The sequence below is a fragment of the Lichenostomus cassidix genome, chromosome 3 (assembly GCF_008360975.1).
Source record: "Lichenostomus cassidix isolate B80296 chromosome 3, HeHo_3.0, whole genome shotgun sequence".
Lineage (NCBI taxonomy): Eukaryota > Metazoa > Chordata > Aves > Passeriformes > Meliphagidae > Lichenostomus > Lichenostomus cassidix.
The window spans coordinates 63,097,529-63,124,330 of record NC_139483.1 but is presented as its reverse complement, the minus strand read 5'-3'; the positions used below and the strand labels follow the sequence as shown (position 1 = coordinate 63,124,330).

The 26,802-nt window shown below is 37.9% G+C and overlaps 1 protein-coding gene across 1 annotated transcript in view; it reads right to left on the bottom strand.

Moving 5' to 3' along the window:
• The window catches only part of MAN1A1 (mannosidase alpha class 1A member 1), a 142,552-nt gene that overhangs the window by 54,855 nt on the left and 60,895 nt on the right, over nucleotides 1–26,802 (bottom strand). Inside the window, exon 5 of the mRNA XM_085056086.1 lies at nucleotides 6,138–6,232. Within this exon, the coding sequence (XP_084912212.1) occupies nucleotides 6,138–6,232 (95 nt within the window). The remainder of the gene's footprint in view (nucleotides 1–6,137; nucleotides 6,233–26,802) is intronic.

Sequence of the window (26,802 nt, the reverse complement as noted above, 5' to 3'; positions counted from 1 at the left end):
TCCTTGGTTTTTTTTTCTTCCTCACCAAAGAGCTACATTCCTTGAATTATCTAATGAAATTTCTGAAATATTATTATAAATTATATTTTTTTACATTGCTTAATGGTAAATCAGACATCACCACAGGTCAAATAGACTGAATATTGAACATAAAGCAACAGTCATGCAATGCAGAACTAGCTACTCATTTCAGGTGAGGTGACAACACAGCAAAGAATTTCAGATGAGGCAAAGACATGGCAAAGAATTTGTTTCCTGTGGTATTCTAACACATCCTAAACCAAGGAAATTTCTAATTTTCTGACATTTAACGTGCATAACTATTTTTCCAGTTTGTTTTGCATTCAATACTGACTCAAGAAATGTAAACTCGTTTATGAATCATGCAATGAAGTGAAATTTCAGGCTTTGCTGAAAAAATGAACCCTGTGCCCTGAAATCATCCTTGTCAGTAGTTACTCTTAAATTAGGATGGAATTAATTTTCTCATCTCAAGGTGTTAGTGGCTTCAATTAATTGTGTAAGGTCTTCTTTAGTCAGAGATCAGTATATTCAGAGAGCAGATCATTCTATGCCAAAACATATGTTTAACACAAAACAATTTTTAGAGAGGTAAAGTTCAAGCTAGGATTATCTCTTTGCATCCAGTGCTAATGCAAATCCACACTGTGATCCAAATGCCTGAAGGCAAAAGTCTGCTTTCCATTGGTCTGTTTTGCTGCGGGGGAAATCTCAGTGTTTAATTCAATAACGAAATCCTTTTTTGTTATTATTACCAGTTTATTACATCAGTGGAGCCATTTGCCAAAACCACACGTACAAAGCCTTTATAAAGTCTGTCTGCTACCTTTAGATTTTTTCTTAGGTAGTTTTGATTTCTTCCTCTAAAATGATGCCAAAATTAGACAGAAGTAATCAAATTGTAGATTTCATCTAAACACAACTTCTGCATGATCCTACAATAACAAAAATGTGCAGACAGGGTAAGTTTTTGCTCTCTAAACTCCTTTAAAAATATGTTCATTTTTGCCAAATACAGTCAAATTTGAAGAATACGGTTTATTCAACTCTGCAGTTATTTTTTTTTTTAAATTTAATTTATACACTAGAGCCAACAGTGCAAACCAGAACAATTAAATTATTCATCCTGGTTGAATCTCTCCAAGAAAGTGCTTCTTGTGTCACTAGGACAAGTAAAATAATGAACTTCTAATTCTGTTAAAGAATATAGTATCATACAAACAACTCACGACAAATTTTGCAAAATAATGCAACAATCAATCACATTTCAGGTATTTCTGACAGTGTGAGTAGCAGAATGAAGCTGCCAAAAAGGTTTACTGAATTTACATGTCTGGATCCCCTTCTGCATTATATTTTCAAACTTTCTCAATGCATTAAGGTTCCTTTACAAACTATAAAGGTATGTACTCTTAAATGCATTGATTATGATTTTTTTTTTGGAAGGTGTCCCAGAACTCAAACAGAACCATTATGTTACATGCTAAATTCTTTCCTTAAGAACATTGGAGTTTTTCTAATGAGGTACCACATTAAAGACATTTTGAAGACCATGAGACCTCAAACATGTTTTGAAATTGGGAATTTGAAACTTTAAAATATTTTCAAGCAAGTTCTGTTGTCTGAAGACCCACATTTCACACCTCAGTGGTTAGTTTCTTGGCCATATTTCCACCTAGATGGCAGATGCTGAGAGAGAAGCTTTAAATGCCTCCAACCTGAGCAACTGCCATGAGTGAGTGTCCCGTAAGAGAACCCCACCTTTATGTGTGTCATCCTTCCAAACATTGTGGCATTTTAGCATAAAATCTCTCTCCAATGCAGTCAGGTTTTGCTGGGCAAGCCGAGACGATGGGGAAAGCCATTCTATTTAGCACTACTGTCACAGATAGGTGTATTTTTTCTTGCTATTTTCATTTTTTCTAAGTGGTGTGAGATAAAATACAGTTTTTGAAGATGTGATGTGGATGTATCTCCTTGTTCTGAATCCACATAGTGGCTGCAAGGGCTCAGAAGCACCAAGAAACTCTTGTTCAAACTGAACACTTTGAAGCCTGGAAAGACCTGTGGCATAACTTAACTATGCTGTACAAAATGTAGCAATTTCAAAAATGATAGTAATTTTAAAAGTCAAAAGAGGACCTTGCTTTAAAATCATGCTGACAACATCCCAATGACATAAATATTGCAGCTCTGTTGTGCAAACAATTTAGCAAGCCCCCTGACATCTCACTTCATAAAATGCTGTATTGAATACGACTGAGATCCACTATTAATGTACAATCAATATTAAACTGTAAAAGGCAAAGAATCCTGAGCTGACATCAGACACAGTAAACATTCTACATTTATGTCAAGTAAATCTTACCACTCCCTGTGGTTTGATTTCAATACAAATTAATCACATGTATTCCAAACTCCTCTTTTTAAACTTCTGTTAAGCTTTCCTGCTCTGACCCACTCCAACTACAGCTCACAGTTTTTCCTTCTACACAACAGTTCCCATGGTCCCTCAAGACATAAATGCTTTCATAATTTAGGTTTGTCAGTGAGCCAGAGAAACAGGCACAGTATCTCCTCTTAGCCACAACAACAATTATGAACAGGCTGGACATTAAAAAAACCCAAAAAACATTTCCAGTTTGTTATGTTTCCAGGAATAAAAATATTATTTACTTCAGCTGAAACTTTTTCATTAAGGCAAAGCATAACAATTTTTCAAAGTTTCAGGTGCACTTAAAGGTTATATGCTACATTGATTCTTCATAAAAAGGCAGGCACCTTAATGCCTAACAATATTGCTACATCACAGCACACAAGGCACAATAAATAACCTTAAAACTAAGCAACCGGTCAATGTATAGAGAGCAAACATGTAATAGAAAATATATGCTTTCATATAAGAATGCTTCTGGGTTGCTTATTAGCAAGTAGTGATGTAGTCTCATTGAGAATATTGACTAAAACCAGTTACAGGTCTGCTTTCAAAGGAGGAAAAAGTGATATAAATAGAAAATTTCCATCTGAAAGAAAAAAGAATGCACTGCATTTTATACTCAGATATTTATTCCTGATTGATTCAACAGAATAACAACAATGTGGTTTCCTCTCTGTATTTGACAGCTGGGCATCATCCCATAAACACAAGCCCCATACAGCTTCCTCTTTAATAGTTACAGGGGTAAAAATAAATATATATGTTAAAAATATTACTTGATCCTGCAAACTTGATGCAAGTCTAGGTATTTGTTGAGATTACTTAACTCACTAAGTTATAATTTCAGATTTTTTTTATTTCTGTAAATCTGAGAGGTGAATTACAGAAATACACAAGCAATACAATTGATCAGTCATAAATCACTTGAAGATTTTAGAGAGAAAGAGAAATGACAATTTTAGCATGGAGAAGCCAGATTGTCACATCTCACTGAGAAGCACTAAAAAAAAAAAAGGATCATGAACTAGTGGTATTTTAAGAAACTGTGATAGTTGGTGTTTTAGAAATACTGAAGAAGAAATATTGAAACAAAGGATTTGTGTGAGGGAGGAAAATAAGTAAGCAAATAAAGAAATGGAAGTGGCTTTTCCAGTTTGTGCTTCTTATCTCCAAAAATAAGACTCAAACCTGTCTGTCAACCCACTGCTGCTTTATACACTTCTCCCTCTGCAGCCTTTGTACATCTGTACCCCAGAAGAGTCCACAAGTGCTTTACAACACTGTTTACTTAAACAAGCAAGTGAGCCATAAAAGGAACTTGAAATTTTGCAGTATGAGCAGAAGTGCAAAACAGATGAAGATGAACTGAAAATACAGAGCAACATCAGAAACAGGGAAGTGCAACTGAAATCTCAGAAAGAAAAGGAAATCCCAGTAAAAACTGCTGATCTAATTGCTTAAATTGTACTTTAGAGGCAAACAAACTCATGAATTGGCAAGTATTTTTATCTGAAGAACAGTACAATGGAGTTTTTATCATATTTGATAATAAAAGTTCCACAAAAAAGACACTAAGTGTCCCATGATCACTAAAAGGTGAAGAAAGAAGCAGGATGAACTAAAACAATGGAAAGATAAAGAGAACAATACTTCAGGTGGATGTCTTCAGTATGTGAGGAGAGAAAAGCACATATCTATGTTTATACACAGAGACATGCAAAGAGAGTTTGGCTAGGATGACACATGATGAGCAGAGAAAACCAACTATTTTGTGAAGAACATTTGCGAAGTTAAATAAATATCCAGCTCATCTCTTAATCCAGAAATAGTAATTTAAAAATAACCACTGACACCCATAATCTATTGTGAATGTTTTCCAACTTGAAGCATAAATCAAAATCAAATCAAATAAAATACTAATCAGAAATGAGGCATATTAGATCCACAATGTATGCAGGCTTCAGTGGCTTAGCATTTCCTAAGCTTAGATGACAGCATATTTGTTTACTCACAGTATTATGGAAGAGTCATCTACTGAAGGTCAAAGCTAGGCAGATGTGCAAGGATTCAGAATGAATAACCGAGAATCCAGCATTTAATGTCAATTTTTCTGCTACAGCAAAGGAAATTATCTCAGCAGAGATCCTACTTCCCTTTTGTGCCAGGTAAGAAATGAATCCCTTTTGTGTTACCACCTTGCAGTGTTTGCAGCTGACATCTGTAGTGCCCCAGAGCAGTTTTTGTGAGAAGGTAGGAACAAAACCATAAAGATCTACCACATAATTTGAACTATACCTGAAAAACCCCATTGATATATTAACAGTTAAGCAGGGATTTAGGTAAGAGTTACATGAAAGACAAACTTTTAGCCTGAATACCTCCTGAACTATGCTTAAATATACTATGTAGAGCAAGGTATTTTTGTGTTGCAGTTACAAACGTGCTAGGGTGCTGTATTCAGAAGTTTTTCTAATAGCTTAAAAACAAATAACCAACACAACTCAACCTGCTGTACTACTGAACCTGTGCAGTACTGATTAAAGCCTGTTGTGAAAAAATTATTAGCAAGCATGTAAGTAACCAGCCAAAGTCCAAGGTTCATCACCAGGCAGCTGTTAATCAGCCCCTTCAATAATGAGAAAGTTCAGGGGGCACTAACTCCCTCCTGCTTCTGCACACAGATGTGCTTTTTTTGGCCTTCTACCTCACTGTTGTTTGGAAGGAAGGTGGAAGATAAACCTGTCTGGACTGACATGCCAGGGATTTCTGTAGGACTGGCCCTGAGCAGTTACTGTGAAGCCTGAAGCAAACACAGCCAATCAAGCAACACATCAGTGTCTGTTCCACTGTGGGGAAAAGGTGCACTCATAAAAACAGAGCAAGCAGGCAACAGTGGAAGATGCTGATTGTTGAGGAGGCATTCATACAAAAAAACCCAACACCAACACACACACATGAAATTCTTATGATTCACTTTCTTGGGATGGGTGATGCTGGGGTTTATTATCAGTATGAAGGAAGCTGATGTGTCCTTACAAATACACCCCACAGGTATAATTTTCAATACTCTTCTCTGAGCAGTGCAAAGAAACCACTTTCTTTACCAGCACAGTAACACAGGTAGCAGTCCTGAGCTGGACCAAGGAATTGCTGACCTGTCTGGAGCCGATACTGGAGGCAAGAGTGACTTCAGGAAAGCAAGCATCTCCTACAGAGAACACACAGCTCCTTCAAACCACAACTGCCAGAAGCAAAACCACTCCTTGGGAGAGGGTACACAATAGTGAGGCTCTTGTAGCAAGTAGTCCTCTTGTTTCTTGACATGAAGGACATGCTGATACCACATTTGAGACCAGGTGAAATAAAAGTACAAAGTGGCTAGAAAACTTTCAGGGTAGCACATGTCCTTTTGCTCTTACCCTACCTAAAACACTAAAAGGACTTCAGTAAGAGTGATGAGAAACATACTAAATGACAAAAACACAGCCTGTTCTGAGATGAATAAATATATTTCCATATGCATTCTTCTGTGTGCAACATATATCCACCTAAATTTTGCCAATTTAAACTGTAGAATCAGAGACACAAAAACTGTGCAGCAATTGTAATAGTTCTGTGGCAAAGATGGGTTCAACATAATTTTTAACATGCTCTAGTAACCAAAACACAGTTTTTTTACCTCTTGATATTAAGCAATGCCCAAGGTATCCCAGTGGGAGTGTTGAAAGCAGGTAGCAATTTCTCTCCAAGCTCCACTGCCTTTTTTCGGAAAACCTGAAAGTGAAGAAGAAACCAAGTGTTGGAAAATGCACTGCTGCTACAACTAAATTAACTGAGCTAATACCATTATCGAGCATACAGTACAATCCATCTCAGCACAATGAGGCACCCCTGCTCTTTCAGAGTGACGTCAAAGGAACGAAGCAGCAGAGCCTGTTTTCCATTGCACCTGCTAAGGAGAGAACTCACACAGCAGCATCACACAGTGACAATGCCCAGAGGACCTGCTCCTGGCACGACCATGATGGAGACAGAACCACCAGCACAGCCAGACACGATGCTCAGAGCAGGTTGTGCACTCCTGGCTGCCCCTGCCAGGTACTCTATGCTCAGGGAAGAGGCCATGAGCCAGGGATGGCTGGCTGGCTGGCTAGCCAGCAGCTCCTGCCTCAAGCCACATGTCCTCATGGAGTGTGGGGATGCAGCTGCAGGAAGGGCACCTCTGCTCTCTGGGAGGTTTATGAACCTCAGCGTGCTCTGGGAGCCTGGGCTGCATTGCCACGGCTGCTGTACTGCAAATCTGCTGCAATGGCAAACTGTGGCAAAAACATCCATACACACCTCTGAAAAAAAACTCCCACAAATTTTGCAGCACTACAGTCTTTATGGACTCAGCTGGCTTATACCCAGAGAGTGTCAATGCCACAACTAATCAGAAAATTGGAATATACCCCTGCAGACCATTGAGACTTGACTGATATTTAGCATCTAAAGAATTTCAGCTTTCATTTCAGAAACATGAAGCAGAAAGAACCCAAATGCTTACCATATGCCCACAAGAATGACAGACATTTTAACAAGAGGAACTTTCATGTCCAGGGTAATAGTTAAAAAGCTGGAACAAAGAGGATTTTGCTTTCCTTCAACTGCCAGCTCAGCTCAGGTTACATTAACCTTACTGTTTGTGCATTGAGTGCTCTACTAAGAGAGTTTTTAATTAGAAGCAATATTGTTCCAACTTAAATATAGAAACCTATTTAGTGATTTCAATATGTGGATGTTCAAGGCCTATTTGCTTGGAATTACACTGGGATCTTGCGCAACACTGGAAGGGATTATCCCAGGTGTAGTAGTCAAAATAGCAAAGTCACCTTCATTGTTCTCTCTTTCTAATAATGGTTCCTTTCAATTCATTTTTTTTCTCCCCAGACATATTTATGATGGATTTATATTCATTTATATATTAGAAATCAGTTTGTACATCTGATGTGTCTTGTGGTGCAGCCATGCATATATGTTTATGTGAATATATAAAGACTTTTGCTGGGCAAAACAAGGTAATGCGGTAATGCAGCAATTTCTTCCCACAAAAATAAAATACAATTTGTAAAATACCACTTTCTAAAATCCACATTGAAGGAAGGTTTTTATTATTGAAAAATATGTGATCAGAAGTGAATATAAAACTCTGGTACAATATAAAGAAGCTCCAGACTATCCCATCCCACGGTCTCTCCATATGATACAGATCTCAAGATTTCTGTGGCAACAGTCCAAAATTTAGAATTACAGTAAAAGATATTTTGAGGGAGGTTAAGTAATTTCAAGCCAAATTATGTCTGCAGTCAGAAAACTTTCTTGAGTGAATTGAATGAGAGTGCTGGGAGAAACTTAAAGCAGCAGGGAAAACAATTTCCTTGGAAATCCCTTCATAATCCATGATATTTCTGACTTCCCAGTTTACCAATTATGTGGATTCTGATGAGAATTAGTTATGGATTTATTATTTTTATCCAGCACATAATTCAGTCTTCCCAAGGGTTAAAGCCTTGAGGAACACTCAGAAACAGCTGGTGCAGAACATAATCACCTCTTAGCAAAATTCCTTGGGAGGAGTAAGGGACAGTAACCCACCAGGAGGGCAAAAGCTTTCCCTCCTTACCCTATGCAGCCACATTTTTCACCTTGGTCTGCTGTAGCCAAACCTATCCTTTGCTCTTTTAGCACAAGAGAGGCCTCCCTTGGCCTTCCTCAACATATGGGGTGATCAACTCTTCAGCCTCTCTGCTCTGAAGCATTGAAGTATTGACAGGAGAGGACTGACAATCATCCTCCTAAGCAATGGGCACACCAGGACCCAGAGTTTCTGTAGAAGCATCTGTGCACAGAATAAAACCCCACCTTTAGCTGTGTGTAAAAGGGCTAGATGGATATCTTATGGAATCTTGTTAGAGGTGCCATATCTATTCTTTTTAGATGTTTATGTAAGGAGGAGATCTCCCCTTCAAAACACACATGCATACTTAACCACAGCAGAGGCTGCAAGGCTCAGTACCTGCTGTACCTTACAGGCTATATTAATCCTTCATCATTAAAAAGATTACATGCCAGCTCACGAGTGGTTTAACAATAATTGCTTCTGGACAAAAATGTGACATTTTAGGATCTTAATTTGATGTAGAGCAGTAATGCTTTACTTTCAAATATTACTACCAACTCTAACATATTTTTTAAATTCTACTGTATTTATGTTAGAAATTACCTATACAAATTCCTTCAAAATAAAAAAATGCCTATGTTATGGAAATGTTGCAAACAATGGGTTTCAAAAAATAAGCACACGTGATACAAAGCTGTAAGGAAGTATTGTTCCACATATGGGTATAGAAGAAAAACATAATTCAGTCCTGACAAAAATAGTGCCCTGAACACCAACATTAAAACACGCAGTGATGCCAAGCATTGTAACTTCTTTCTTGCCCAAAATACACCTCTTCCAACGCAGTAAACAATTTTCATAGTAGGCAATTAGCAATAAAGAATAAAAAAATATTTTTAAACCATTGTCCAAGTTTGAAACAAGTGCTGAGGTGAAGATGCACTTCTTGTTTACATGAGAATTTCAAAAGGTTATTAGTAATGCTTGCTAGAGATTTTCCTTCCCCTTCCAAAGGTAAAAAATAAAAATCAACTATGTACAGTATCTAATTTTATCTCTAGGGCTAATTTAACACAGCTGAACAACTGACTGTTAAATTGCTATCTATAAAGGAGAGCAGCATAGACAAGAATGACAAGAACACAGCAACACTGAATGACTGAGCACAATAAATAGTAGCATCATAGTAAAATCATATTCCTTCAGAAAGGGTGAAAGGGTGAAGATAAATAAAGGAACCACTTTATTTCTCAATTTGCAACTTTAGGAGTTAATAATAATAATAATAATAATAATAATAATAATAATAATAGAAAAAAGCAGGTGCTGCAATTATTGCACATCATCCACAATGTTCACTGTATTTTTCTTTTGCAGAAACTTGAGTATTGGACAAGAAATTGTGCTGGATAAGGTATTTTTTTAGGGTAATAGAAGTAAATCAACAACAGGAACTTCTACTTATTATCTCTACTTTTGACATAAACTTCAACTTTTGCCAAGTCCTGATCCTTCCTCACTATCAACCAGTAAAGTGATTGTTTGGTAAGCACATCATGACAGCCATTACCGAGAAGCACAAAGCAAAGGCAGAAATGACAGAGCACAAAGATGAGAGACATTATATATAATAAAGGAAAATATCTGCAACAAAATTTCCCAACCCAGTGGTTATCTTTAGAGCCTCGAGGACTTTTCCTGGCTTTTCCTCACGAATGCTCATCCAGCAGTAATGAAGGATTACTTATATGAACTACTCCAACTGGGTCAGACCTGGCAGAAGCTGTCACAGTCCCATACCTGCACCCACCCTTCACCCCACACTTAGATTTAATATTTACCTACAAGTCTAAAAGTCTACGCAAACCACTCCCCAGGTCTCCATCGCTTTCTCCAATGCTCTATAATATCTAGACAGCTTACTTTTAAAGAAGAGGGACTGAGGAGTTATTTTCCTGGCACATTGGCAGTCCCTTTATCAGGTGGTGCACAGAGTTAGCCACACTGTCATCAATCCTTTCTTTTAAATTGAGGATTCAGAGCAAAGTACTGTGATTACCTTTAAAGAGCAATGAAGTCACTAAAAATTGCACTGATATTTAACTCAGCTAAACACCATACTACAGTAAAGAAAATTATTCTAAGTGTAGCACTATGGTTCAGGAAAGAAAATGATAATTAAAACCAGTCAGAAATACATGACCAGTATGTAACACTATAAATTGGGCAGGATATGAAATGCTTTCTCAAGCATTTCTCTCTAACTTAATTTTTGCTAGTAGTCAGACTTTGGATGGCAGATAATTCTCTTTTTAAACTCTAAGGTGTTACTAACATTTTTTAGAAGTATAATACTGATTCTCACTGTGTGAAGGTCCTGTGCAAGATGGACTCCTCCATGAAATATATAGAGATTCCTTCAACCTCTGCAGTCCTACTCAAAATTAGCACTAAAGCAAATTAGATACTATAACCATACAATAGGTTATATAGAAGATAGAGTTACTAGACTTTCTATTTCAATCTCTGTTTATATTAGTAGGCTGTAAATTGTTAAAATAAGCACAGGGCTAATAAAGCAGCACCTTCGTTATTCTTTGAGTTACCAATCTTGAGTGCCTTACAAACACAAAAGTGATGTCAAACCACCACCATTACTCCAAGCCAGCAATACTTTGAACAACATTTGAATAAGTACTAGTATGTAAACAAGAAATTCACTTCACTGCTGCAAACAATTGTCTTTCCTGTTACTGTCTGTTCACTCCATAGGCAACACACATACCAAGCCAGGGAAAAAGGCGTAATTTTCTTACTCATTAGATAGTATTAAATATTTTCTAAATACATGTAAGTATTTTTGGTCTTCACAAGAGAGAACAAACTAACTAAGAGATCATAAATCCAGAACTGCGATGCTCATGTTAGAACACCCAATGCCACAATCAATCAGATCTTGCAGACTTTTCCATCCATTAACAAATCTTATTATGGAAACCAGTGCTCCCACAGAGAAACAAGGATGTGCCTGCAAAGAGGCAACCGCAGGGCTAAGACCAGACCTGTCATCTGATGAGAACTGGCTTTCATTATAGTGCAAGAATGTTACCTCCTCTGGATAAACAAAAATGTTTCCTCTGGCTGGAATGACAAATCCCTTTGAAAATGTCAGATTACCTCATTGTAGTTTTAATTGCTATTGCTAATCAGGAAGAAAAGAAAGCAGAGGAAACAAAGAAATATCTTAGAATTGCGTATGAGGCACATCTAATTTTAAAAAAAGCCTAACATGATACAGCATCATAAATTAAAGAACAGCCAGAATTCTGCCTTAAGAAGTCCTCCATATGAAGGAAAGCAGAATTTAAAATTTAACACTGAAGGAAGCAATACTACATTTTAATCTTTTTTTTTTCAATTGACAAAGACATTTTCTCAATATTTCTAATGCTGTCAAATTAAGCATTTCTCATTTTTGTTTTTATATTTACAGATAGAAACTGACAAGTCACTAAGTAAGATTTATTGCTTTCTTTCCTGTACCTGACTGTCTTTCCCAGGAGGGTAAGGAATGAATATTTCAGTGCAAAAGCAGAAAACAAGAGCAGAAAAATGAACAGGGACAGGACGCTTTCCTGCTCTTCAGAACACTGAATAGAAATCCTCTAAGCATAACAAATGTTGATTTGGGCTCAAAGCGATCTGCTAACAAAAAAGAACTCTCTCAGAACAACTTGTTCCAATACCTTCTTTACTGAAAGAAAATCCAGGATTTTTGCTATGTTTACATTTGTTTTATTTTTACAATGAAAGACTAGAAATGCTACAAAAATTGTAGTACTCCACCTGACATAACAGAATACTTGAAATAGTGTAAACTGAATTCTGCCACTATCTGCAATACCAAGTGATATCACACCTAAATGCCACATAATTTGAAACAATTTCCTGTAACACATTTTCAGCATTTATGACATCTGGATAAGTTACCCAGGTGCTGGCATTAATTCATCAGCAAGTAGTGCTTTCACAATTACTGTCACCTAGACACTAGCAGGTGGCTGTGAGTTTCATTTTATTCAGTCCTCACTTCCAGCTGAGTCAAGTCCGTTATGAATATTCTGTGCTAAAAGGTGAGGAGACAATTAATAATATTTCTGGAAACAAGCACTGTAATGAGTCACATCAGTGTGATAATCAGGGCCAACAGAAGATGCCAAATGGCCTTCAATGAGGACTTTCACAGGTGTGGAAGTATATTTGTACACGTAGATCCAGAAGTGCCAAGAGTGTGTTTTGAGCATTTTCGCCAGGAAACAGACTGTGCAACATCAACTCATTAGCTCTGGGCCATTCCTGGTCCTCCTGGACCTGAGCATATGAAATGCCACACCAACATGAGCCCAACTCCAGCCCAGATTGCACCCAATCTCAAGTCCTCCTACCAGGATACAGAACATTCAAAACAGTGCATTCCAAACAAGCAGCTTCACTTGAAGCTACACTTACAGTAGTCAAAGACCAGTCAAAGACCAGCCAGAACTGATCAACACAATGACACACACCGACACTAGTCAGCATCACACTCTTCACCATTCTGAGTTTTGGGGAGGCTTTCCAGTTTGCAAGTGTAACGTCAAACCCAAAGCACCTCTGCTCATCTGTACAACTTCACTCAAAGCTGATAAGCCTCCCATCAGTCCCCAAGATCAGGGAATTGCTGATGGCCAAGTGGCATAGACCTGGCTCTCCTGGGGTTGCACCAAGCTGGAGCTCAGGAGCTTGGATGGATGCGAGAAGATTCCCTACAGAGGCAATGGGGAGCTTCTGCACTACACATCCTAAGGCCACCCCCACTTGCTGCACAGGCCAAGCCAAGTCCACCCTCAGGGACATCCTTAAACTCACACACGTAATTTGGGAAATGATCTTTGATAGTTTCTCTCTCATTAAAATTCTCAGAGTGACACTAGTTTTCATACAGATCGCTCCCTGACACAGATGAACAGTACCACAGCTGAATAAAGCAGGAGGAATGTCTCATTTAAAAATGACAATAAGCAGCCATTCCCAGAATCCTGCCCAGCATCTGCCATCATACAGTGCTGGGCTGGAAGGTGTTAAAAGACAAATGCTCTTCAGTGGAGACTGCCTGGAAAATATAGATCCTGTGGTAAAATAGGGCTTCCTATCCCAATCTAAGGCTGAAACAACCACAGGGTAGTATTTATAATGAAACATTAAGTACAGGAATCCAAAGCTGCTATTTGACACATCTATGCCAACATCAGAGCAGGCGTAAGAGCAGCCAAACTTTGTGAAAGCTCTCGGCACCCAAGAAGACAGGGCGATTCAGAAAGGCACACAGAAGTTTCCAGCTTTTGAAATCAGTGATGGTAAAAATACACAAATGATGTACTGGGGAGATTAATGCAGCTTGGGGTCTCTGTGAGCAACAGCTCTATCTCACTTGCAAACTGCTAGAACAGTACGTGTCTTTTTCACAATTTGAGGAAGTAGCAAATATGAGTAAGCTTTTGGACTTGTACTGCCCTTTCCAAAGTACTCCAGTATGCTGATCACCAGTTCGCAGAAGAAAGTTCACTTAAAAAACCTGCTTATTGCATAAAATAGATTAGATTTTAAAAAAATTAATAAAATATTAATTAAATCCCTTCTTTTATTCAATTAGCCTTTTTCTGTAATGGTTTCACTGATGGCAAGAAAATTAATTTTCTTTTCTAGCTGACTACTGTACCAAAGAAGTCACATAGCACCATGAAGAGTTTCCTCTCTGCAGAAAAGACTGTAGAGAACTTAATCAAATGGAAGTAACTGGGTTAATGAGAGATTTCCAGATTTCATTCAAATGCACATAGCAACAAGCACAAACCTCCTCAAGTTATCAGCAGTAGCTAACATATGTAATTACTTCAGTTATTTGTTAACTAAAGAATTTCTAAGTAGATATTCTGTGTTTGAAAATCTTATTTTAGGAATGCCAGTAATAAATGGTACAAACTGTCAAAAAGAGTGTAAGGCATAAACCAAAGAAATATTAATGTACAGTAACTTTTCCACATTTGACTTGCACTTTAAAACTTCAAAGTGAAGGAATTGCAAGATAACTGCATAAAAAAAACGAAAAAAAAATCATAAAGGAAGACTTTGTTCCTGTTATATTTACTTTTTTCCTTTTGTGCTATTCATTAGTATTTAGGACTGCTTACTCAGACAAACTCCAAGAAGTATTTAAGAGGAAGAACTTTTAGATCACAGGAGAAAATGCAGCTGCTAATTTATCTACTAATATCAAAAAGCATACATTTTTTTAAAGCTTATGTATATTTGAACAATTAGAAGCTTAGCTACAACCCACTAGTACTGGAAAGCTTACGAACCAACCATTTAATAATATCTCTGCTGCAATAATTCAAGAAAAGTTGGTGATAAATGCAGTAAACAAACTGCAATGACTGCCTGTAATAACAAAAGAAATTTGTTACTTACAAAAGCCTTTGAGAATTCCTCACCCCAAAACTCAGGGCAGCTTTAATTTTTCAAGAGGTGTGATAAGCAGCATGCACAAACAGTAACGAGCTGGATTTGCTGCATGTGTACAGATTAACTGAGCACTGGCAACTGGCTCCTGAGGCCCAAAATAGAGGTAAAAGGACTCACATCTGCAAAAACTGTGCTCAAGTCTTAAGACTCTGAGATACCACACCACCTCAAATACATAAATTATGAAACAGCTCACTGTCAGCAAATCAGTGTCAAAGCTTTGGGATGCCAGCCTTGTGTCCTATCAGCAATAGGACCAGCAAGCCTGGAAGTGCAGGTCTCCAGTCAAATAAAGCAGGTGTTTCAAGCAAGGACAGATGGCAAGCTAGGAGGCATTAGAAGTGTCAGCATCCCATGATGGAGGACTGAACCCACACCTAATAGCTAGTGGAAATTTTAAATCTCTGTTTTTACGCAATATCCGCATAACAGGATATATAGGATTTTAATGTGGCTAGCACAGGTCTTTCCCATGAGAATTCCTTTTGTGTTTTATAAATAAAGTTTGGATGTTATTAAATACAGTGTCCCAAGATCTGGACGGTGCAGGCCTGGCCAATCAGGCCTAGGGGGAGGCTTCTGACTGACCAATCTGGGTGACCTTTGAAAACTATATATATGATGAAATCAAAACAATAAAGGTCTTTTCATTCTTGCCACTGAGAACTGGGTTCTTTACTCTGCTAGCGGCTCAACAGCGACATTTTAACACACTATATATGCATTAACACTATGGTATGTCCCGCTTTGAACAACAGCAGCACTGTAAGAGACACCATACAACTGCACAACTCAAGTATTAACAGACACTAGCACTAAAAAACTCTTTCCTAATGCCTCTCTGTTCCCAACAAAATAAGCTTTCTCCAACCTCTGGAAGTCCAATATTCATATGCTTGGATGCTGGTGAGAGGCACTGTCAGCCCCAGAAGCAACTCATAGACTAACACCAGGCAAGGATGTCAAGAGCAAGGATGGCAAGGATGACAGAATATGTCATGTATTTAGTAGTCAGGTCTTCTACAGTTCAGGAAGATGATACATGTACTTGAAAGTATGTTGGATGTAAGTAAATGCGCCTGAAATTAAAAATATGGCATATACAATGGAAACTCATTATATTGTGAAGTGATACAGAAAACATCTGGATGCCATCTTAAGAGGTTTGTGTTTTTCCTGATTAAGAAAACAGCTGCCTTAGTAAAATTACTCATATCCAGCAGTAACGAAGAGTATCTTTTAGCTCAATTCTTCTGTTAAGCCACAAGCATCTGCTTCCTAATTTTCTTTTTATTTAATCTTGTGTACCCAGCCCAAGTGCTGTGACAACAAATTTAAATAGCTGCCTCATTTTATATCTTGCAAGCTATCACAACTAAAGAAAGAATAGCACTTTGCATATGAAACTCTCCTTTCAAGCAGGTGACCACTGAGAGGTGATTTGCAACACCATCTGTGTGAAAGCAGGGGGTGGGGTGGAGGAGCCTAATAAACTGCATGGGGAATCAATAATTACATCCTCAATGCAGCATAAAGTGCTTATGGAAGATTCATTCCTTGCCTTGTAAATTTGACTGTGTATTTTAATTCCAATACCATTAAGTGATTTAGAGTGATGCTTCGCTCTAAACTACACTCCTAGACCACGGTGGCAGGCACAGAAAAGGCTAAAATCACTCTGTGTGCATAAAGGGAATTCTATTTTCTTTTTAATGGTAACTCAGCAGCAAATGAAGAGCTGTTTGTTTCAGCCACTGTTATGCGACACTTGCAAGTTTCTTCTAGGCATTAATGGAAAGAGTTTTAAATGATGGTTATCAAATACACAAGTATAACAATGTGAACAGGATACCAAGGCTGCCTACTTTAATTGTTCTTCCATACATTCTTTTTCTAACTTCATTTACTCACTTCAATATTTTTCTCCAACACCAGAACAACAGCTTAATGAAATTACTCTCACCAGTTTGAATCAAAAAGGTCCTTGGACAAAAGGGCCCCACATTCAGGATCTCCCATATTCTGCTTGGAAACAATCACTAGCAAACCTGACCAGCTCACTGAGCAAATGGAAAAAAAAGTGACTATTCCTTCTTTTTGCTCTGCTTCTCCTGAAAAAGGTGGTCTTCCTCAATCCCTATATAGTCTCAATCTGACATCATCACAAATATTTTAACTCAGTTACTTGCATCATTCAGAACCTGGTCCTCAAATGGTTACAATTTACAGTGACAGTGTCCTCAGACAGTGTCCAGGTAGCACAGAGCAGCACCTCTCCAGCCAGCTCAGGGTAAATTCTTCCTGGAGTTACTCCCATTGCTCTACAGCATTTGTGCTGGGTCTGCAGCAGTAGTGCAGCAGCAGTAAGGAAGAAACGCTTCCTTTTTCCCCGTGGTTTTCATGCAAAGTGCTCCAGATAGCCAAGGGCTGTGTTTTTATGAAGCTGCGAGTGAAAGTTCCCAGAATCACAGGATGGTTGAGGTTGGAAGAGATCTGTGTGGAAGGAGTTCTGGAGGTCATCTGGTCCAGCTGTCCTGCTCAAGCAGGGCCACCCAGAGCCTGCTGCCCAGGGATGTGTAGAGAGAGCTTTTGAATATCTCCAAGGACAAGGACTCCACAATCACTCTGGGCAATCACTGCAAATCACTGCAGTGCTCAGACACCCTCACAGGAAAAACATGTTTCCTGATGTTCAAAGGAACCTCTTGTGTTTCAGTTTCTGCTCAAAGTTTTATATAAATGCCACATGTGTATTTTGGCACAGCATTAGGACAGGGACATCGCAGTGTCACAGTACAGGACTAAGTGACTATTGTCCAAGCTATATCTTCAGTAGAAGATACTGCAATGAGGTATTTATCAAAAGTCTTGTATTGTTCTTAGTGGCTTGATTCAGAATGAAGCAAGCAGCAAATGTAATAATAGCAACAATAAGAACAATTAATAACTAGTGAACTACATGTAATGCAGGTTATGAAAGGATTAGCACAAGAAACAAAAGTAGGATGAGAATCCAAATGGACAAGTTTGAATACTGAAGTTTTAAAAACAAGCCATGATTTTAGGCACAAAATTTTAGAGTTCCAGGTTTTACACAGCCTTCATTAAATACAAAAAGCTTAAGGAGTTAATTTGCATTACTCTAATGTCCTTTGCCAGAGACCCCATGCTCCTCTTCAAGCATTGGCAAGTCCACATTCCACTGCCCACTAGTTTGATGTGTTCATGGATACAAGGAGAATAAATTAAACATTACTATTTTAGAGTTGCTTATACTCTTTAAACATATATAACATATAATGAGTATTCACTGCAAATTAGTGTTCTATATTAAGGCTGTCCTATGTTTAAACAGTAAAGTGCTTGTTTTAATCCTTATAGTAGGATTGAAGTCAACACAGGAATTCCCAGATTTGTGATCACAGATACTGGAAACAAGTAAAACGATCACAAGTACAAAGACAGTGCCACCAGTCACTCTGTTGGATCTACAGCATAGATCACTTATGAACAGCCCATTGGATCATAAACTCTCTCATTGATCTTTCTCTACCACCAGCAGCTACAGACTGTTTTGTCTCAGTTGTATAGCTATATGGGAAAGAAATTAACTGTTTTAGCTGTTTCAGCTCTCAGGTATGAGTGGATTCTCAGATTACAAGTAAATTTGTTTTGGTAAATTCCATTAAAAACAGTGGGATTGAGCATGTGCCATTTAGGTAAATGCAGCTTAGATTCACAACCCGGTGAACAGCTGAGCTTGACCCCATAACAGGTGAGTTTGGTAACACCAGCAGCTGCATTGATGCATGTTTAAGTTGTTGTTTTTCAAGGGCAGTAACAGGTTAAAATTTAGTGTACTCTGTGGATTTCTTTCGCCACAACATCTCTGAAACAATATCTAGATGGCTTTTTATGTAAGTAATGTAAAAAAAAAAATCTTCCTCTATATACCAGGACAAAAAGATGATTTTTTTACCTCATTATTGTTGAGATTTCTCTGACAGACAATAGTCACTGACTGAATTGTCTGATGAATAATGGACATGTCCAAAAATGAGCCTAAATAAAGTGCATGTATATTTTCCTTAAATTAAATATAAGAGATGTGAACTCTTGTAGTTCTTTTTATGTAAGCCAAACAGGAGGCTTCAAGAGAGAAGAACTATGATTTAAGAAGCTGCTTTTATGTTGTAAGTTAAATCATCAGGCAGACTAATTCAATTCCTTTCTGTTTATTCTAAGACTATTTCTCTTACTGGACAAGTCATAAAACTAAAGTGACTGAAATATAAGAGGCAAGCAGACATTTCCAGTTCCTAAAGAGTCAGAAACAAGTCCTCTGACTGAGCAGGAGAGCTGCCAGCATGTCAAATTTATTAGCAATTCAATTGCTTCTTTGAATTTCTTGCAGTTAAAACTTTTTTTACAGCTAAACCTAAACCCATTCCTGTAATTAAACAGCCATAAGTTGTAGTCTCTAAAGATTAACACTATTTTTTGAACGCAGCACATATTTGAAGGAAATGATGTTTTAGAAGTATTCATAAAGGCTTCCAGTATGCATGTTAGCATGTATACATTGCTTTCCATACCCCCACTTGAAGCAAGAGACAAAAAAATAGGCATGACAACCAGGCCAGTTCTCTCCATTTAAAAAACACCTCATTACATGGCTCTAGTGTTTTATTTTGTTCTTTAACTGAACACTTCACTTAGCCACTTATAGAGAGAAGGCCTTTCAGGCTTCACTAAATTATTTGTATATTTGATAGCATGTAAGTTAAAAGATTAGAATACCTTAACTGTAATTTCAAGTTGGAACTAGATAGAAAAAAGTCTTCAAAGCATGATTTAGAAAAAGGGCATCTTAGTCACCAGCTCCACTCATTAATTCTATTACCAACTGTCACAGTCTATCAAGAAAAAAAATGGCTGAGTAAGTTCTTCTTGTTATCTCAGTAAATCTTTACTTTTGACCTTGGGTCAGTTAATAACCATATTAAGACAGAACCTTCAAGCAAATCAGAAAAGCTGATGGCATTTAACATCAGAGTAATTCTGCTCAGGCTTGCTGAGAACCACCAAAATAGTTTCCCGCAGCAGTGTGGCAATGATGGCCCAAAGCATTACAGCAGTTATAAATCTTGCCTGGAATCAGGAAGATTATTTATTCTTCCCTCTAGAATATAAATGGAAATAAAAGCAACTCTGGAAAGAAAAGACTGAGCACAGACTGAACGATGTTTGTAAGAGATACCCTGCAAGCAGCAAATGCTGATGAGAAGGTTTCAGTTATTCACTGGTTTTGCATGATAAAAGGAAAAAGACTGAAATTGTCTGTACACTATGAATAGTGTTTTTAAGAACAAGTTGGGGAAAATAGCATCCTTTAAGAAATAGCATTGTAAGCTGCTGACTTTGTTCTGCAGCTGTTAGTTTGAAGAAAACAACAAAAAAAGAGTTTTCAAAGAAAAACAGAAGGAAGTTCATAGTATATCCTTTTCACATGATGATCCTTAGGATCTATTGGACTGTAAAATTATCTAGTCATGCTTGCAAAAATTAAGGACAACTTGGCCCCCAAGGGACAGCACAAGTTTAAAGCAGTAACAGGACTGAACCAGCTTCCAAAAACAACTAGTATGGTTATTTCGCTTAGCCTGCAAAAGCAGATGATTGCCTAAAGACTGAAGAAACGAAATAAACCAGACACATCTAGTTCTTCAGATGAACTAGTTACAGAGTCTTTCTGGTAGTTCAAAGCATTTGAAACATCAGAAACAATGGAACCGGCCCTTTATGCCAGAAAGAAGACAGCTCTCTGTTAATTGAAGGTTGACTCTACTCCAGGAACACCATTGCTGGAATGATCTTCCTTGTTTGCTTTAGAATTTTGTCAGTTTACATAAGGTTTGGATGTTAAAACAAGCTTTTGAGCCTTCATGTAGTTGAATGACAAGAGTCCCCCCATACTGTACTGTCTTAATTAGCTACTATTTGAAGGAGTTCATCAGGGTCAGATGGGTTAATGTAAGCAATTAAAGGTGTTGAATGAAGAATATCACAGCTAAACACGGCAAACAAAATCCAAGCTCTTCAAAGTATTTGACCACCTCCTGACCTCTCATATCTTATGCTTTACTAGGAAATTAACAGTCAGATGGCTGACCAGCTAACACCTATGGGAATACAAAAGCTTGTACACATGTTGGCAATAGACTTGCGATGTAACCAGTGAGCTAAGAAACTGAATCTGCTGTTTAACTACATCCTAAATTTTTTTCTTGAGGAAACCAAACAAGATTTGTATGAGACACTGGCACTACATTCCACTCCTCTTTTTCAGCTTTCAAATCTTCATGTTCACCCTCTTCTCAGTTTTTGGCTTAAGTCTGCAGTTTTCCCAAATCTGTGCACTTAGCCCTGGGTCAAATGCGCCCTTATATTTATTGATTTTAGGAAAACGAAGATTTATCTTTCAAATGCTTCATGACAGCTCTGTTTAGGGACAATCACCTGCCAAAACCACGAATTCCTATTGGCATCTATCATGCTGTAAGTGCCACAGGATTTTTCATGTGAACATCTTTTCCAAATTCCTTCTCAATCACTTGCACACAAGGTGCAAATACAGTCTGTGAATGGCAGAGGCAAGCGTTTGGCACAGATGATACAGGAACTGGACTCACTTATCAACCACAACATTTATCAACATTGTCCAACTGTTGCATTTTTACAAACAATTGGCAAACAAAACATGTGGATTCCTGCAGTTTTTGAAAGATGTGGGAGAAAACTCCCTCCTCATCTTACAAGTCTTTCAGATTTCTGTTGCTTGAAAATAACAAGCAATTGATCCTGCCAAAAAAAAAAAATCCACGGTCAATTAGCACTCACCATAAATTGATCCCAAGAGTTTGTGCTAACTTAAAGCAAATAAACCTTATTTGTGCCTGTTTCATGTTTGATCTGCTGAGCAAGATGTGTTACAAGAGCAAAGGAGACTTTTAAAAGAATATCTGTGTCTTCTGCAGCAAGGATAACATTATCTCTACCTATTGCTGGAGACACGAAGAGCATGCAAGAGCAGCAATGATGTCTGTCTGCTTCTGATTTCAGGCATTCAATTTTCTCAGTGATTTTCAGTTAGCTTGAAGCAGCAGAACTGGTAGGTGGCACAAAGTAGTGTTTTGTAATGAAATTCTAATCTGATCCTTTAAAGAGAAAATTGGATAAGAAACTTTCCAAATTTCATCATACATTCCTGTTCACTCAAATTCTATTTAAAATACTAAGAATTAATTAATGCCTACATATTTTTTACTAGAAGTAATTTAACTTTTTGAAAAGAGATATGAAAGTAGAGAGACTCTTTGCTAAAGTCATCTTTGGGAATCTGATGGAATGCCTTCATAGTTGCCAACAGAATAAAAAACACGGTAATCTTCTACTGCATGGTTTATGCTTTTATCTTCTCTAAGGCAATAAGAGGAGGATGTTATCACCTACTTAACTCCCAACTTGATGAAAAATAACCTCAGACTCAGTCTATGGAGACGCACAGAATGGAATCTCACATACATTAGTTAGAGATTGTGAAATATTTACATGAAGAAATGAAGAGTTACTTCACACCCACAGTAAAATAATACTGTCCTATGTACTTTTTCGGGGGGAAAAAATCAGCAAATGATTTAATAAGAGCTATTACTTATCACCTAATTGAACTTTTGTACTACATCCAGAGAGAATATACTTCCCAAATGTTTTCCCTAGCCTAGAATTTAAGCAGGATGAATTAATGCTGATTGATTTCCACTGTCAGCACCGAGATATTTTTACGTTGCTCTCATTTGCAGAAAGAAGTAAAATTCTTGGCTGTAATATTATACATAAGGATTGTTATTTAGCTATGAATAGTATATTTGCAACAATCTAAATGCTGCTTGCAAATGGCTCCACAGAACCCTGTACCTTACCATATGCTGTACATTTTTTATTAAATCTGCAGAACAACTCCACCACCTCTTCAGGCAACATGTTTTTACCCCCCTTCTACTCTTCTTTATTATTGCAACTGCATTTTGTGCTGTAAAGTGACAGAACTGAAAACTGAGATAAACAAAAGAGAAAAATGTCTTGGAAACAACTTCTTTGCAGGTGCCTGGTGACTCTGGACAGACTGTTAATAGCATGTAATTTCTTCTATACAGTATATTAACCCACATGCAAAGAATTCTTCTTTAGAGTCTATATAGAGCTGCTGCTGCTCAAACCGAAAGCACTCACACTACTATTTCTGACAGACATTTTCTCTCCAACTGTTCTGTAGAACCAGAATGAAGTGAAACTGCAGGAGCTAGTTGAAAGCCAAATACTCAGAAGAAACAAACAGCTCCCTCTCAGCTGCTTGAGTTCTACTTAATAACATAGCTCATGAGCTCATGTCAAATACACCAGCTGTTACAATCACAATCAGGTATTTCTTAGGTCTCATTATCATCCATTCTCCTTTCTAGAAATTTACCATCAGCCTACAGTAGTGTGGAGGTGAGCATGGATTTTAGTTAAAATTAATGTAATGAGCAGTGAACTTTTTGGTTATTTCCAAAGTCTAAATATGAATGCAAAAACATATCAAATGAGTTTATCATGGAACAAAGCAAATTTTTTTGTTGTTTGGAGAAAACTCCCCAAACAAATTCTTTTCAGTTACGCAGAAGGGAAACCACTAAAATGGTTATGTACAGGTTGGAGTTCTAAACTGATGTTTCTCAGACCAAAAGTAATGGCAGCTGCAGCAGGCTGTCACTACAGCTGCTCAGTCCCCTGCTGTGGATCTTCACACTGATGACAGACAAACAAAGGCAAAACATACCCACTGCTGGATTCCAGCAGACAGCAATTCACTGAATTAAGGTAAATTGCCTCTATCCGGACTTTACATTAGCAGAGTAGCCTGAGGGTCCTTATTCTGAGGTACAAAAGCTGTTGGTGATGGCAGCTGATTGTGCGCCTGGAGGTGGTGCCTGATTGCAGTAGGGGGGCAGAGGCTCCATCAGGCTTCAGGTATTTACACCTGAGAAACACTTTCCTGTCAATGTATTTGTGGTATCAGTAATTCCACAGCAGGGAGGGAAGAGAAGGAAAACCAAGAAGCAACATTTTAACTAAGTGCAAGACTGGAAATCCATATCTCTGTTACTATTCTTCCAGTTTTCCTCAGAATTAAGTGTGGGGCCAGCTTGAGGAGCACAGCTGCACAGAGCAGTTGAGCAAGTAGCACTGGGAGAAAGGGGATGGAAGTATTAGGAATGAGAAAACTTTTGGAGTAAAGGGAACCTACTTAAGAGAGGTGGGTTTCATCAACAGTGACAGTGTAACTGCAGGAACTTAAGAGACAGAAATAGAAGACTGAAGGGCAGTCTGCTTGCAGCAGCAGAACAGTCTACATAAAAGAAAATCTTAGGAGTCAAGGTTATCTCCAGAATGTGAATCCATAGGGATTCTGCAGTACATTTTGATGCAGCTTGCACAGAAAGTGAACAGCGTTAGATTTATTAAAGGTGGTGAAGAGACTGAAATAGTAATGGAGATTACAGACTGTGATTGTGGGAAACAGAGGAGATTTTAAATCTTTCTCTGTCCCTGAGTAGGCTGTTAGGTGCTACATCAGAGCTGATATAAACCTTGCTTTTACACACTGTAATGACAGCTTTCTGCAAAAACTCAGAGTCTTTAGGAGAAAAAGTAGCTCTTAACTTAGTTTGACAAATTACTGTCTAACAGGGGCCACATGCCCCAATTCAACACATTGTTTTAAACAAAAGGTTCACTCTGGTAATGTTGAAGTTTATAAAGAGAATCAAGATGACCATCTGAAGTTAACTTAGAAACAGACAGATGGTTAAATTGCTTGGAGACGATTTGGAGAATAAAAGGCGAGGTTCAGAGTCCAAAATTCTCAAATCAAAAGGCTTGGATGACTTCTACCTTCTTTTGGTATGATTATAAAGAAGGTAATTAAAAGTAAAACTATACTGAGTCCAAGTAAGGAATACAGAAACTGATAATGCTTGACAAGTTAAATGAAAACTCTTAAATAAAGCTAAATGTAATTTTTGAGAAACAATTGTTTTAACGTAAAAAAAAAAAAAAAAAAGGAGAAACATGAGGCCTGCTAGAGAGCCAGAAGAAACAATAAGAGATGCCTGTGTAAGAGAGCATAGTGCATGAAACAAAGCCATTGCAGAAAAGATGAACTTGCCCCCGTGTTCAGTCTTGAAGAGCCTCGGCATGTTCCCATGAAAGAAGATTCTTTATAGAACAAGCCTAATGGACTGTTGCAATATTGAGACTTGACTAGGTGATCTCTTGAGGTCACTTCCAAGTTGAATGGCTCCAGGATTCAAGTTAAAAAATCATAAATCTATAAAAATGAAAGAGAGCATAAAGATCATTTCAGAGCTCTAAAGGAACTAAAACTTGATGCCACTGAAATACTGATGCATTGCTTAAAAGTGGCAGCAGATGGATGGTAGGTGGGAAACAGGACCCAAATCTGAACAGGACTGCAGAAAACTACAGGCAATTGAAGTCTTCTAGGTTGTCCCACACAGGGAATTCAACTGCCAGTCTGTAAGGATGATTAAGGAGGAGTTAAGTGGCATTCACAGAGAAGTGATCAAGCTGATACAGTACGCCTGGAGTTTCAAACAGCATTAGAAATCAAGCTTCCAAGACATAAAAGGGAAAGTCCTCTTGTTAACTAGTGTCAAGTTAAGTGAGAGGAAGCAGGAGATAAAACATGGGGTCAATTCTCACACTGGTGAGCTAAGATACCCAAGGCACATACACTGGAACTTAATCATGATTTGCAGAAAAGGCCAATTCCTTTGTATAGGTGACAAACTTCATTCTCCTACCATTCAAGACGCTAAACAAGGGGATGTTTTGGTTTTTTTTTGTATTCATGGAATTTAAATATTCTCTCTGAAGAGACACCTCGGCAAGAGAGGGAGAGATAGATAAAACAGCTACAGCTAAATTCTGGAGAATGTCTCAGCACTATATGAAGTCAGCAATCTTCTGTGGTCAGCCTGGCAAAAGCAGTTCTACATCAATAGCATCTGCATCATTATTTCAAGCCTGCTCTTCATTAGTAAGACACCACTACAGTCACTGAGGGATGGTGGATTGCAGTGAGACATGATTAGGTCTCTGAAGTCAGATAGGAAGATCATCAAGTGAGATTGAACAGTGACACTGTAACTGACTCTAAATGCAGATATAAACTAATTAGGTATGTAATAACTTTTTCCCCACTTTTTTTTTATTAACTTCTAATTTACAGCTGGTAAAGAGTAACAGATGAAACTCTAACACTTATCGATCATGAAAAACAGTTTGGGTGTTTTTCTTTGTTCGGATTATTTGGAGTTTTTGGAGTTCATTTGTTTCTTTGTTTTGTTTTTGTTATTTCTTCACCCTGATTAGAATAAAATGGTGTTCTTTCAAACAGGTTACACTTCCACAGTAAAAAAAATACAGATCTGTCATATTTATGCTTCACGCCATGGAGAACAATGGCAACATGAGCATATTATGCAGGAAGAACAGCTGTGGCATCCAGAATATATAAACTCTGGGGGAAGAAAAAAAAATTACTTATCCCATTCAAAAACCAGAAAAGCTTCAAAGGAAACTGAGAACTTACCAGCTGAATCTGAAACTAATGTGCTCCTGATTCACTTTGGAGCATTTTGGATCTTCTTTTTTGCTATTCATACAAACAGCAAATTAAAAGCTCTTTCTATTTCTGCCTATGCAATGTTTTCCCTGACTGTGGAACCAACCTTCAAGTAAAAGAGTCCCCTTATTACTTAGCTTTAGCAGTGCCTTAAGAACCAGTTATGAGTAAATCAGAAGACCTGGGGAATATACAAGCCACTCTGGACTAAGAGCAGGGTCACACATTTACCATGACTTTCAGCACCAGCATCACAGCTCTTCCCAGCAGTGAAAATTACAGTGCTCAGAAGTACTGTTTGTAATCTCCATGGATTCCAAGAAAGATCTGAGTTGCTTGTTAGAGGGTTCAGTGTTGTCCTCCTCCAAA